The sequence below is a fragment of the Alligator sinensis genome, unplaced genomic scaffold, assembly GCF_000455745.1.
Source record: "Alligator sinensis unplaced genomic scaffold, ASM45574v1 scaffold520_1, whole genome shotgun sequence".
Lineage (NCBI taxonomy): Eukaryota > Metazoa > Chordata > Crocodylia > Alligatoridae > Alligator > Alligator sinensis.
This window is the reverse complement of record NW_005842064.1, coordinates 227,955-240,453: the sequence shown is the minus strand read 5'-3', so window position 1 is coordinate 240,453 and position 12,499 is coordinate 227,955. Positions and strand designations below refer to the sequence as shown.

The 12,499-nt window shown below is 49.9% G+C and overlaps 2 protein-coding genes across 9 annotated transcripts in view; one reads left to right on the top strand and one right to left on the bottom strand.

Moving 5' to 3' along the window:
- LOC102377260 overlaps positions 1 to 12,499 on the top strand; it is a 28,069-nt gene that overhangs the window by 3,304 nt on the left and 12,266 nt on the right. For 2 of the 4 annotated variants that reach the window (XM_025203726.1, XM_025203728.1), the window contains 5 exons: positions 5 to 72; positions 752 to 822; positions 1,477 to 1,719; positions 3,746 to 3,992; positions 5,939 to 8,866. In XM_025203726.1, the coding sequence (XP_025059511.1) occupies positions 5 to 72; positions 752 to 822; positions 1,477 to 1,719; positions 3,746 to 3,992; positions 5,939 to 6,048 (739 nt within the window). In that variant the 3' untranslated portion in view covers positions 6,049 to 8,866. Of the gene's footprint in view, positions 1 to 4; positions 73 to 751; positions 823 to 1,476; positions 1,720 to 3,745; positions 3,993 to 5,938; positions 8,867 to 12,499 lie in introns of those variants that run through there. The other 2 variants (XM_025203727.1, XM_025203729.1) reach the window with 2 other exon arrangements.
- Positions 9,009 to 12,499, bottom strand: part of SP2 (Sp2 transcription factor) — a 19,054-nt gene continuing 15,563 nt past the window's right edge. For 4 of the 5 annotated variants that reach the window (XM_006023264.3, XM_025203723.1, XM_006023263.3 and 1 more), the window contains exons 5-7: positions 10,910 to 11,084; positions 10,609 to 10,802; positions 9,009 to 10,194 (exon numbers count right to left, since the gene is read on the bottom strand). In XM_006023264.3, coding sequence (XP_006023326.2) covers positions 10,097 to 10,194; positions 10,609 to 10,802; positions 10,910 to 11,084 — 467 coding nt within the window. In that variant the 3' untranslated portion in view covers positions 9,009 to 10,096. The remainder of the gene's footprint in view (positions 10,195 to 10,608; positions 10,803 to 10,909; positions 11,085 to 12,499) is intronic. The other variant, XM_025203722.1, reaches the window with a different exon arrangement.

Below are 12,499 nucleotides of genomic sequence, written 5' to 3'. Positions count from 1 at the left end.
GCAGGAATGGGGCAGGAGGGTCAGGGGTGGCTGCAGTGAGGACAGTCCTGGGCCCTGGCGCTGGTGGCATTGGTAACAGAGTCCTACTTCCCCTTTGGCTTCCTTGGCTTGCTTGCATTACAGGGTGCTTGCAGGGGGTTGCCACATCTCAGGCTTCTCTGTAGGGTCAGAAGGACCTTCCTATTTCTGACTTCTAGCAGGGTCCAGTTGGCTTCAAATGACCCAGTCCACATGATGGAGAGTTGCCCTTTCATGGAACATCAAGGAGGCAGCTGTTGAGCTGGACAACCCCATGGCAATGGATTCAGCAGGGCAAACCTCTTCTCCCTAGAAGAGGGAGGGGAAAGTCCATGTGTAAACTCTGGGCTTGGCTGTAGACCCTGCCCAGAATGAGGGTTGCTGAGCATCGCAGTGTGTCCAACGTGGTCCCTTTGCTGGACCAGGGCTGGGGGTTGGGCCTGTAGCTATAGCAGCTGCAGAGAAGAGCATGGCAGACCTTCTGGGAAAGCATGTTGAGGCTGAGTCAATGAAGGCTGCTCATCTGCCTCCTTAGCTAGGATCTGGATGGGCACATGCTTGAAGGAAGGAGTGATTGGTAGGATGGGACAGAAGGGGTTCTGAGTAAAATAAGCCTGTTCTCTGCTTCTGGGACTTGCAAGTGACCCCTGAGCAGCCTAAGCCTGTCCAGGGATATGGTTGGTTTTCCATAGGCCTTTGCAGTGCTCAGCTGCGTCTTTGCATGTCTTCTCAGACATCAACGAGAGCAACATCCAGTTCCTCAAGGGCCTGGTGGGGCTGCTAGAGAGCAACTCAGCATTACAGGTAGGTGCCTGGGTGTCTTCCATTGCCCAAGCTTCAATCCTTCAAGTGGAAAACTTTCCCCTACCCATTGCCCAAATGTCTTGGGTACATATGAATTGCACACCCCAGAGGTGAAGAGAAGCTCCCCTAGATCCCACCTGGCCCAGGCCCTGGGGCTTAGTATCCATGGAGGACACTTTCTAGGGCTGTATCCAGTCTGAGTTTAAACATCCCAGAACAGGGAATTCTGCTCCCAGGCAAGATGATTTCATGCTCCAACAGGACTCCCTGTTCAGTTGCTGTGATTTTTCTCTGCCCCTATCTTGGTTGTATCCCCTTAGTATCACTTCAGCTCCCAGCCTGATCTCCTAGGCACCTTTCTTGGTGTCCCCTCTCCAGATATTTATACCACCTTATTGCATCAGCCCTTGGCTCAGGATGCCCCTCCTGACTCCAGTTGTGGTTGTTTCTCTGAATCTCCCAACAGGTTTTGTTTTTTTTCTGGCCCTTTCTGCTGGGCAGGCAAGAGAGCCTTTTCTCTTCCTGGGAGGTAGGGAGGCAATGTGGCTGGGGTGGAGTTAGGAGGAACAGGAGCAGTGGGTCACTCGTTTATTAGCCAGGGTTTCCACCATGAACCCCGCCCTGCCAGCAACAGGTCTGGGCGTTCTCCTGCAGGTCAACGGCCTCCAGTCTTTCTCTCCGAGTGCTGGGGAGCAGAGGTGCACCCCTGCTGACATCCCAAAGAGCCCCCCTGTTTGGAGGATGCGAGCTGTGGTCCCAAGCAGCTTCTCCCCCTGGGTGAGCACAGATGATGGAGTGGGGAGCCCGGCCATGCTCAGTGATGCCACCTGCTTATGGGAGGAAAGCATTCAAGATACATTGCCTGATGGGACACCAGTGTGGGCATCGCCCATGGAGGTGAGTGATTCTGGGGCTGCCTGATCAGGTGCCATAGGAGCATTACCTGTGGCACTGCCTTGACTATAGGGACCTCAGGAAGGCACTACCCCTCACAGTGGGTGATATGTAATGCTGGGTTGGGTAGAATTGGGGCCATCCCTCCCTTCCAGCAGGACAGTCAGTTCCAGGCCCTCAGTACTAGAGGAACCAAAACCTTTCCAGGCTGTACCTTGTCTGGGCAGAAGTCCAGCTGGGAAGTACCTGTGACCTCTCCAAGATACACTCCTCTAGAGCAATGGGCCCTGCTGTGAGATTCCCCTCCTTAATCTGGTCCAAGGCTCTTCCATGACCTGAAGCCTCTACACTGGTGGCAGACACTTAAAAGGTGACCTGGGGAGATCAATGAACTACTGAATCATAGGGTGGGAATAGCTCTCAGGAGGTCACCTAGTCCAGCTCCCTGCTTGAGGCAGGATCATCCATCTGTAGGATCATCCCTGTCTGCACCAGCCCAAACAAATGCTGGTTTAACCTACAACCTTCCAGTGATGGAGATTGCACTGTATTTTTAGGTGACCTGTCCCAGTGCCAAACAGCCTTCACAGGTCGATGCTGGACACCTAGGTGGGTGAACAGCTGTGCTGTTGAGATTCAAAATCCTCAGTTCCTTCTTTCTGACACTTGGGTGGCACATGCCATGTGCAGGAGTCTGAAATTCCCAAGACTCTGGCTTTCACCCACACAGTGTGCAGTGGGGGCTGGGTGGGACGCACAGAGAGCTTTCTGAGATGCATGGACTTCTCAGACCCTTGGGAACTGGGGGTGAAACATTTCAATCCTGGATGAGAGGGGATGCTCCTATTGTCAGTTTGGCACTGGCAACTCTCCTGAGGAGGGTGTGTTTGTAGTTTTGTTCCCTATGATGTTTGGGGTGCTAAGAAGGATTCAACTTCAAAGTCTTGTTGTGGTAGCTGGTCTGAGACAAGCTCCACCTTATCTCAGGTCAGCTCTTGGTCAAAGGAGAAGAGAGGCATCACCGTTGAAATGCTGGTGTGAGGGTTCATGAGGGCTAGAGCATTAGGTTCAGGGGTAGGAATCCCAGGTTCTAAGTCTGACTGTAGAAGAGAGTGTTGCCTAGTGTTTGGTGCAGGGGACGAAGTCAGGACTCCTGGGTTCCACTTCCAGATGTGCCACTAATTGATAAAAGGCATGACTCAACCTTTTTTCCTCACTGTTCACATCTGTAAAATGGGAGCTGTTGACACCTTTCTTCACTTCAGGGTCATGGTGCTTAGTTCCTTAATGTTTTTAAAGTGATTTGAGCTCCTGAAGTACCAGGAGCTGAAGAAGGCAAACAATTAACAATTAGATTGTTTATTATTTAAAAATGCATACAGTAATGGGTTGTAACCCCGGGGAGGGGAGGGAAGGGAGCAGCTCCTGCACATGTGGTATCACTGACTTCAGTGAGGTTTGCATGGTGATGATGGTATCTGTCTTGAAGGGAAAGGCACAGAATGCTTGTCACTCCCAGCAGATCCTGTCCTTCTGCAGCACTGTTAATTTGCATTTCTCTAACATCCCACAGGGCCTTAGCAATCTGGCAGGGTCAGCATTGGCTCTCTCTTGCAGTCAGGGAGGCACCCTGAGCTTTGGCTTTTTGCATAAGCTAGTCAGCTGCAGAGTCTAGGAGGTCTGATGCCCCATCAGCGCGACTGACAACACTGCTCCCTCCCTCTGGAAAATACAAACCCACTCCTGTCTTCTCTGAGATTCTGTCTTTGCCTGCTTGGCTGTAGGTGAATGGCCACATCCTGAACCCATGGCTGGCTAGAGTGAACAAAGCCAGTGTGATTGTCAGTAGGTTTGCAGTGCAGCCCATATGCTCCAGCTGAAGTCTGTGGTAGGATGGCTGGGGTTAGTCTGTCCCATGTCACCTGCATAGGCTCTCCAGTGGAGTCTGATTCAACCCAAGGAGGCTCTGGGCAGCCACAGTGAGCAGGGGAGAGTAGTGGAATAACAATGGGGCTCTCTCTTGCCACAGGAGAATGGGAGGCCCAAGCTGGAGCTGACCCCCAACTCTGGGGTCTATATCACCCACCATCAGCTGGATGACCTCTCGCAGGTCTCCACTGACAAGCCCAAGCTGATGACCAGGCGCCTGCTGGATTACTTTTTCTCCCGGGAGACACTCGCCAGGTCGTCAGCCACTGGCCAGCGCATCGCTCACAACAACACTACCATGGAGAAGCCCATCCGCCTGCCCGTTATAGTGGTTAACGCTATCAAAGGTAGGGACTGGTTCTGTGAGTGAGGCAAGGTTTGGAAAGGATAGAGAAGCAGAGGGTGGAAACAGCCTGTCTGAGAAGGGTTGTCCTCTCCCTACCACCCCCCAACAGGCTTTGAAGAAGAGGATGCTGTTTAATCCAGATTCCTCCTGCCCTATACTGTTTTCATTGATTTGGGAGTGACTTTGCTGGGGCTGGGGAGGGAATCCCAGGACAGGTGGACAGGGAAATCAAGGGCACTTTGAACTTCCACTCCAGTATGGCTAGTATCCTACGGCAGCCCCTCCAGTATGGACAACCTGCTCCATTCTTGGCTCAGACCCTCCCCAAGCTGGCTTCACAGTACCAGTGGCAGAGGTGACTATAGGTGATGTAAATTAGCTGCCTTGCTGGCATATGGCCTGAGATGCTCCACTTGTTTCCCCTTGGCCATGCATAGACCACAGGAAGGAAACCATATTGAGGTGGCTTTAATTTGAATTGGGGAACTAGAGAATAAAGGCTTGCACCCCATTCATAATTCCTTCAGTCAGTTGGGCTGCGCTTTGGGAACACTTTTCATTTAGACCCTAGTCTGCATGGTGAAGTCCTCCCTTGCCTGTAACAAAAGCAACCCAACTCCCTGCCCAACAATCAACCCAACAGGGTTGATTGTGCCCAGCAATCATGGGTTACAAAGTTTGCCAGCACAGTTGCATTGGCTGGGGGCATGAAAACAAACCTCCTTGCTGGCAAAGCTACTCCAGGAACAACCCCCCCCGGTGTGGACACAGCTGTGCAGATAAAACAGAGCATAGCTTGTTTCTTTCAGAGAGGTAGCGTAACCTAGGCCAGCAGAAAACTGGCTGTAAATGCTGGGGATCTGCTGATACAGCTGTTTTGGCAGAACTATAGCAGCTGAGCTTGTGCAGATAAAGCCAGTGTCAAGTTGCAGCCAAAAGCATGGCTGGGTCAGGCCCATGGGATTGCAAAATGTAACTAAACAGTATTCAAGGTAAGAGTGAGTGATGCTTCAGACAGGCTGCTTTTAGCCCTTCCAAGTTGTGCTATTATGTAGCACAGCTGGGGGCACTGCAGCCAGTTAAATAACATCAACAGACCAAGGTTGCCTGAAGTGGCCAGTGACATGGGGGCCTGACTTGAGACACTTCAATGGGATCCTGCTGTCTGGGTGCAAGTGCTAAGCACTGGCTGGAAACCTGTACAGGACGTCTCAAATAGGCATCTTTCTTCTGAGGCAGCCAAAATCATTAATCACCTGTGAATCTTGTCCACAGCACTTTACATGCTCTCATGGTGCTGACAAATTGGATCTAACTAACTGTCCACTTTGCATTGTTCCTGTGACATAAGGATTACTGTCACAATACAGCACCAAGATACTGGTGTAGTAAATGCAAGATCAGTTAGATAAGCGATGCCCAAGACTGTAACAATCTGGTGGTAGATCTGAAATTGGATATTGGATGGTGCTAGGTGCTGTGAAAAAACACTTGCCCACACTCTGTGGATTGACTGCAGAAAAGCTGTCAAGTAGCTGCCACTAGAGTGGCACTGCTGCCTAATGCCACCCTCCCATTTATGTCCATGGCCAGGAGCCTGAGATTTGGCTCTGGGCTCATGCTTTGGCCATGACTTTTGTTTTCAGCACGAGGTAGGCACATGTTTTCATGCAAGGTAGGAGCATGTAGGTGAATGTGTATCACAGCAAGGCTCCTTAGTAGTGTCTGACATGATGTAGACAGATGCCCGCTCCCCCTGCCTCAGAGTACTGGCTCCCAGGCATGTGGTCAGCTCATTTCTGCCTTTCATCTGTCCTCTGTGTCCTATGTACTGTAGAATCACAGGAGTATTGAGTACTTGGGATCCAGAGTGATCCATCTATCCACTATTAATAAGCCAGCAAGCATTAGAGTGTGCATTCTGTCTCCTCACTACCCTGTCCCTAGAGTACGTCACCAGAGCATGCGGCAGGGGCTGCAACTTCAATGCCGTGATCAACAGCAAGTGCGGTACCTCTAGGAGAGCAGTCAAGAAAATGATCGTCAAGATGGAGTGAAAGACACGAAGGCTGGCATGTCACGAGGTTCCATCCCAGCAGTGGTGAGCCAGTCACTGCAGAAATCCTCCTTAGAGGACCCATTGCTCCCTCACCATCCTAGGCACTGGCAGGGAGAGCAGTATGACAGCACAGCTGACCTGGGCTCCCTTCCATGCAGCAGTGATTGGGGGTGGGGTATGATGGAGACAGCACTTGTAAAGAGGCATGTTACCTGGTCAGGAGTGGCAAGACATGAACCCTCCTGTACTTCAGGACTTGATGCCTGCTTAGTGGCCAGAATTAAGTGTAGGTGTCAGTGTGGGAAGGATTTATCCTCCACTGAAGTACATGGTGTGTGTCACTGTTGGAGAAGGGGGCTGATGAGATGGACCACCCATGGGTCTGTTCTCGCATGGTCAATCCTCCATTCCATCTTCTGTAGTGCACAGGGCAGGGAGAGCTGGTCTGTGCTGGGATTCCACATTTGCCAAGCAAAATCCTGCACGGTCCATGTTTGAAATCTAAGTCTAGTAATTTCCATTTGAGAATCCCAGATCTGTGAGGCTCTGCATTCACTCCAGAGCCTCCTCAGCATTTCCAAGGTTTATTGTCCAAGGGATAGTGCTGGCCAGGGGCAGGCAGCGGAGAACAGTGCAGGTCCTGTGCTGTAGATCGGCCAGAGAGAATTCATAGATTCATAGATGTTAGGGTCGGAAGGGACCTCAATAGATCATCGAGTCCGACCCCCTGCATAGGCAGGAAAGAGGGCTGGGTCTAGATGACCCCAGCTAGATGCATATTCAACCTCCTCTTAAAGACCCCCAGGGTAAGTTTCATTTGAAACATTTCTTACCAGACTCGAGATGAAAACCATCCCATCTAGGCCACAGCTTTAGGCATTGGACTGAGGTAGAAATATTGCCACGCTGAACAGGGAGGGTGGAATTCTCTATCTCCTCTCAACCTGGGGCAATGTCTGTCCTCACACAGTAGCTCCTTGGATCACTCAAATCTATTTCCTGCTCGCTGAAGCTGTTAGAATTTAACTGTGTCCAAGAGAATTATTTTTTTTCCTGTAAAGAAATTCAGTTCTGACACATATTCTATTTCTTGTAAATAAAATAATCCTTCCTCTTCCCTAATAAAGGCTGGACTCTAACAGTATAGGCTCAGTCATTTCTGCTCATGGGAAGTGGAGTGGATTTGTCTAATTGTTTATCCCCATAGTTTCTGGGTTCATTATACTAAAGGTAGCATCTTAAGATACCAAGAAGCTGACAGAATCATTTTAATTAGTAATTCCTTCCTCCCTGCCAGCCTATTATTTACCCTCCCCATCTACACACACACTTCCCAAGCCAAAAGTCAACCTGAAGATGGAAAAAAAAAATCCAAATGGCTTTTTTGCTACAGCCTCTGGCCAGCTCCACCAGGTTCAGGCTGAGACTGGGGCTTTCTAGAAGATGATTAGTTGCAGATGCTGAAGTTGGTTTAACATGGCAGGGTAGGAAGGGGACAGATGGGAGAGAAAGTAATGGTGACATGCCATTGTTTTCAGTGTCTGAGCTCTCTCCTAGCCTTTTTGATCAGTTGCTGTATTTTTCTCCTACCCAGAGCTCGTGAATGAGGTGTGGCCTTAATGCTCTGGAGACTGAAAGCATTTGGGTAATGATGACAGAACATGGACAGCAGCAGGCCTTCTGCTATGCAACCCCATTGTACTGCAGCTTTGGAGGGGGAACTCAGGCTCCAGCTCCTCCTTTCCATTTTGGATTAAGGCTGACAAGTGGGGAGTATTGCAAAAGGGCTTCTTGCTACCTGGAAGCTTGTTTGTAAGGAATCACCAAGTCATGGTATGAGGCTGGGCAGGTCAGTGTAAAGCTCATCTCATCTCCAGATAGAGGGACTCACAGACCCACAACTGAGGTTGGATGCAATGACAGGAGGCTTTTAGGCCAGTGTGTGTGTGTTGGGAGGTGTGATGATGAGAAGCTCTGAAAGATGGGAGCTAACAGGTTACTAACTGGGAGACCTTGCCTACACTCAGAAGTGAGCTTGCAATAGGTGCAGCACAAGCTTAGAATGCAACATAACTGTGTGGGGACAGTCTTGTTAACATAATACAAGCAGCGCCATATTGGGTCAGACCAATGGTCCATCTAGCCTTCTATCCTCTCTCTGATAGGGGCAAGAGAAAATATGTACAGAGCATGTCTGGTGTAATCCATACCCTTCTTGGTATCCACCATCATTGGTTTAGAGGTGCCAGAGGACACACCCCTGACTGTTCTGTTTAATAGCTATTAATGGTTCTATCATCCATGAATTTGTCTAGTACCTTTTTGAATCTGGCCATGCTATCTGCCTCTAAAACCTCCTGTGGTGATGAATTCCACGAGTTGCTGCATACACTGGTCTGGAAACTGTCTGTGCATGGAGTTATTCTGAAACAGCAACTTCAGAATGACTCGCTGTAGAAAAAGCTCTAGACCTCTTGAGGACAAGGACTGTTGATGTTATGTACAGCTCTTAGCATGATGAGGCTAAACGCAAGTAAATTAACGTGGTCCATGAGGTAAAGCACTGGCCTAGTGGGCTCTATTCCCATATCCTCCTCTACCTTGGTCTTGTCTACATAGCAGCCTATGTAAGCTCCTCAGGGCAGAGACAGTCTTTATGGGTCTACAGCTCTATGGAACTCTCTAGCTGCTAGTTATACAAACAACTGACCAGCCCCACTAATCAAGCACTCCATGATTCCTTGCCCCAACAGCTGTTCTTGCTTACCAGACACCACACTTCTCAGACAAAGGATCCTTGGCTTCAAATGCTGTACTGGGTTTGCTGCTGGTGACTAAATTTATTTAGCAAGAAAAAAGAAAAACCTCTTGGCTGACTCCATGCTGGCCAACCAGTTACATAGTTAATAAAGAATAACAGATTCGTCACCTAATTCATAAGCAGTTACAACTAAAAAATAAAGTGGATTTGTTTTTAATTTAAAAGCTCAAAAATAACAGTTCATATGTTTTTTGAAACATGTAGGAACCACAAAAGCAATATAGTCTATGATACAATATACACTATACACAGTTGGGATGGGGGGCTCTGTATCAAGGGTGATTGACAGTTTCAAGATTTGAAGTGAAACGCCATGCCACTTGGAAGTGAAAAGAGAGGGGGGAGGGGAATATACATATACATATATATATATATAAACAGGTGGAGAGAAAAAAACCTCTTCATTATTGTAAAATAAACTTCAGCAGGGAAAGGATGTGGGGAGAAGGGAAGGGCAGCTTATTAAAAGGGAGCAATTAAATAAAAATAAAGAAGCACTCACATTACACAGTGTTCATAATTGGGAACTGGGAGCGTAAGGCAACAATCTCCATAGAAAAAAGGACTTTTTCAAAGGAGTTTATATATATTTATATATATATAGATATTTATATATATATATTTATAGATATTTATACATTTTAAATATAAAGTAGGAATGTGCTGCAGAATGCCAGGTGGCCTCTTCCAAGCCTGTCCATGGAGTGGTGCCCCCCTCTGTCATGTCAAAGCTTCCAAAGCACATGGGGGAGGCGGGACTGTTGTGAGAAAGCTTCGATGATATCCTTGTGCCACTTGCACAAGGCCCGTTTGGAAGGGGTGCCCAGTGCTGCTGGCGGGTCCCTCTCAGCCTGTGGCGCCGAGAGGTGGTTCAGCTTCTCATGCCCATCTGAGCATATTCCTTTGGAAATGAAGGTCCCTTCCTCTGCCCCGGTCCTAAGTGCTGTGGCCCGTGCAATCAATGTCCAGGTCTGACATACTCTGTGAGTAGAGGAGCTGGGTTCCCAAGGACTGCGCAGCAGAGTGGATGGCCTCTGTGGAAGGACAACCCCATTGACTCCTTTCCCTGTGCAGACACCTCCACGAGGATGCTGAAACCAGGAGTGGGATGAGGGCTGCCGAGTTCCAGACTGGCCATCTGTGCGTTCCCTACGCTGTACCCTTGCAGGAACCCTTCACGAGGGACTTAAGTGGCCAGCAGGTAGCCCCACTGCTGCCACTGGCCCTACAAGTTCTTGACCAGGTGGGTTTTATAGTGCTTCGTCAGGTGGTCGCTTCTCATGAAGCGCTTCTGGCACTGGGCACACTCAAAACGCTTGTCACCTGTCAGGGGAGTGGGGAACAAGAGCTATGGTCAGTGCCTGGATGCCCAGTGCTGGCTGCTGCTGGAGAGCAGGCCCCTGGCATGCCCCACAGCACTGAAGACTTAAACGTTCCACACTTCAACGTACCCATGAAACTGCCTGCTTCATACCTGGAAGATGACACCTAGGTGATAGCCCTTCCCAAGGCCCAGACTTCCTTCCCCTTGCACAGACAACAGAAGGTCGTGCTAGGCTGGGACAATTTGAAGGCAGCAGAGGCCAACCTCATATGCGTCAGATGCCACCTCCTGATGGCTCATTCAGCAAAGCAGTAGGTGCATGAGGCAGAAGCACTACCCGGGGTGTCGGACAAGATATGAGCAAGGGAGAGAGGCAGGTCCACGGAGGAGGGGAAGGGGAGTGGGCTACAGACCTGTATGTGTCCGGGCATGCCGCTGCAGCTCGTCACTGCGTGTGAACCTCTTCCCACAGAAGACCCAGTTGCAGACGAAAGGTCGCTCGCCTGTGTGCAGGCGCACATGAGCCCGCAGCAGTGAGGTCTTACGAAAGGTCTTGCCACATTCGGGGATGTGGCAGATGTGCTTCTTCTTCCCCTGATCCCCAGACCTAGAGGGAGAGGCAGCCAGGGAGTGTTACCCTCAGTGACAGTGCAGGGGGGGAGGGGAAGGAGGGAGGTCTGAGCCTTTTCCTGCTCCCCTCCCCAGCCCACTCACCTTTTCTCCCCATCCTTGCAGTTGGGGCATGTACATGCCATGCGCCTCCTCTTCTCCCCAGGCTGGATCTCGCCAGATAGCGCCTGCTCCATCTGCAGCTGGATCTGGGTGGGGCTCAGGCCGCTGATGGTCAGGTTGTTGCCAGACACATTTTGGACTGTCAGCTGCTGCTGGCCTGTGGATAAGAAGCAGAGGGATAGAGGTACTCAAGATATTGCTTGGTGCCTCCTCCAAGGCCCCCACTCCACTAGGAGATGCAGACACCTTACTACTGGTGCTGTCCACATTCCTCTCTTCTCAGGCTCCTCACGCAGGCTATGCAGCATGGGATAAAGCCCTTGCAATACAAGGAAAGGATACCGCTCTAATGCCTAAAGGTGCTCCCAGGCTTCCTGTCCTGCCTCCTCTGTGCCACCCCAGCATGCAGCCTCACAATGGCCCCGGAACTCCTCCCACCCCCATGGTGCTGCCCCTTTAAGGGGGCGGATAAGTCCCCTTTTTTTTTTCTGAATATACTGTGCGGTTTTTCAAAGTTTTCTATTTAACCCTTTGGGGTGGGGAATGATTGGAAAAGGAAACAAAAAAGAAACTTTGAAAAAACGTGCAATATATTTACAAAAAAAAAACCCGGGAACTTACCCAGGACCCTAAGGTGCCCACTCCATACTCCGGTGTCAAGGACGTAGGAACCTGGGCCATGCCAGGGCTTTGTGCTAGAGCCGGGGGGGACATGATGGGGCTGGAAAGAAGAAAACTGCTATCAATGTTGGTAGAATCGCTCCACTTGGGCCAGGCAGACAATGGAAATCTAACCTCCTCCCATGTAGCTAAGACACGCCAGATCAGCCCCTCTCCAGTAGGAGGCCTTTAGCTATTTGTAATGGTGAGGCAATGCAAAGCTTTCCCCATAGGACAGTCCACACTGACCTAGGGGAATCCCCTGCTGGAAGGGAGGGGGAAGCTCCTGATTCTTCAGTGCTTGGCTTCAGCACCAGGACAGCCAAACAAGCAGTTGATCAGCACCCACCACCTATTAACTCATCTCAGCTACTGAATGGCCAGCTAGCTTCACTGTCTCAGGGCTGAACTTGAACTGATGACCCCAGAGGTGAAAGATTACCTCCTTCCATTGCCTAGGGTTGGTACTTCCCTGTGCAAACTCTATATCAGAGCGAACAGTGCAGGGAGCTGAACACCTGTCAATGGCCTTTTATTTGCTTGCTTATCTGAGGATGCAGTTTTATGCAAGGCAGCAATAAAAAAACAACAACAAAAATAATTGATCGCAGCAGCTCGCTGAACAACACAGGAACATACTAGCCTGTATTTTACACTGACTTAGCTCAGCCAAGCAAGGGAGAACAGCTTCCAACTCAAGAATCCAGCTGGGATTCCTGTCAACTCCTGCTGAGGAAAACTCATTGAACTCCAGCAGGTCTTTCTGGATTGTAGAGCAGAGAAACTTTCCCCAGACACAACTTCCTCTCCTTCTGCTCCCTGAAGCAAAAGCCACTGCATCTGAGCTCTGAAATGCAGATCTCTGCCACTGAAGGCAATGAGTCGATCTGCCACACCAGAGAAGGCAAAGGC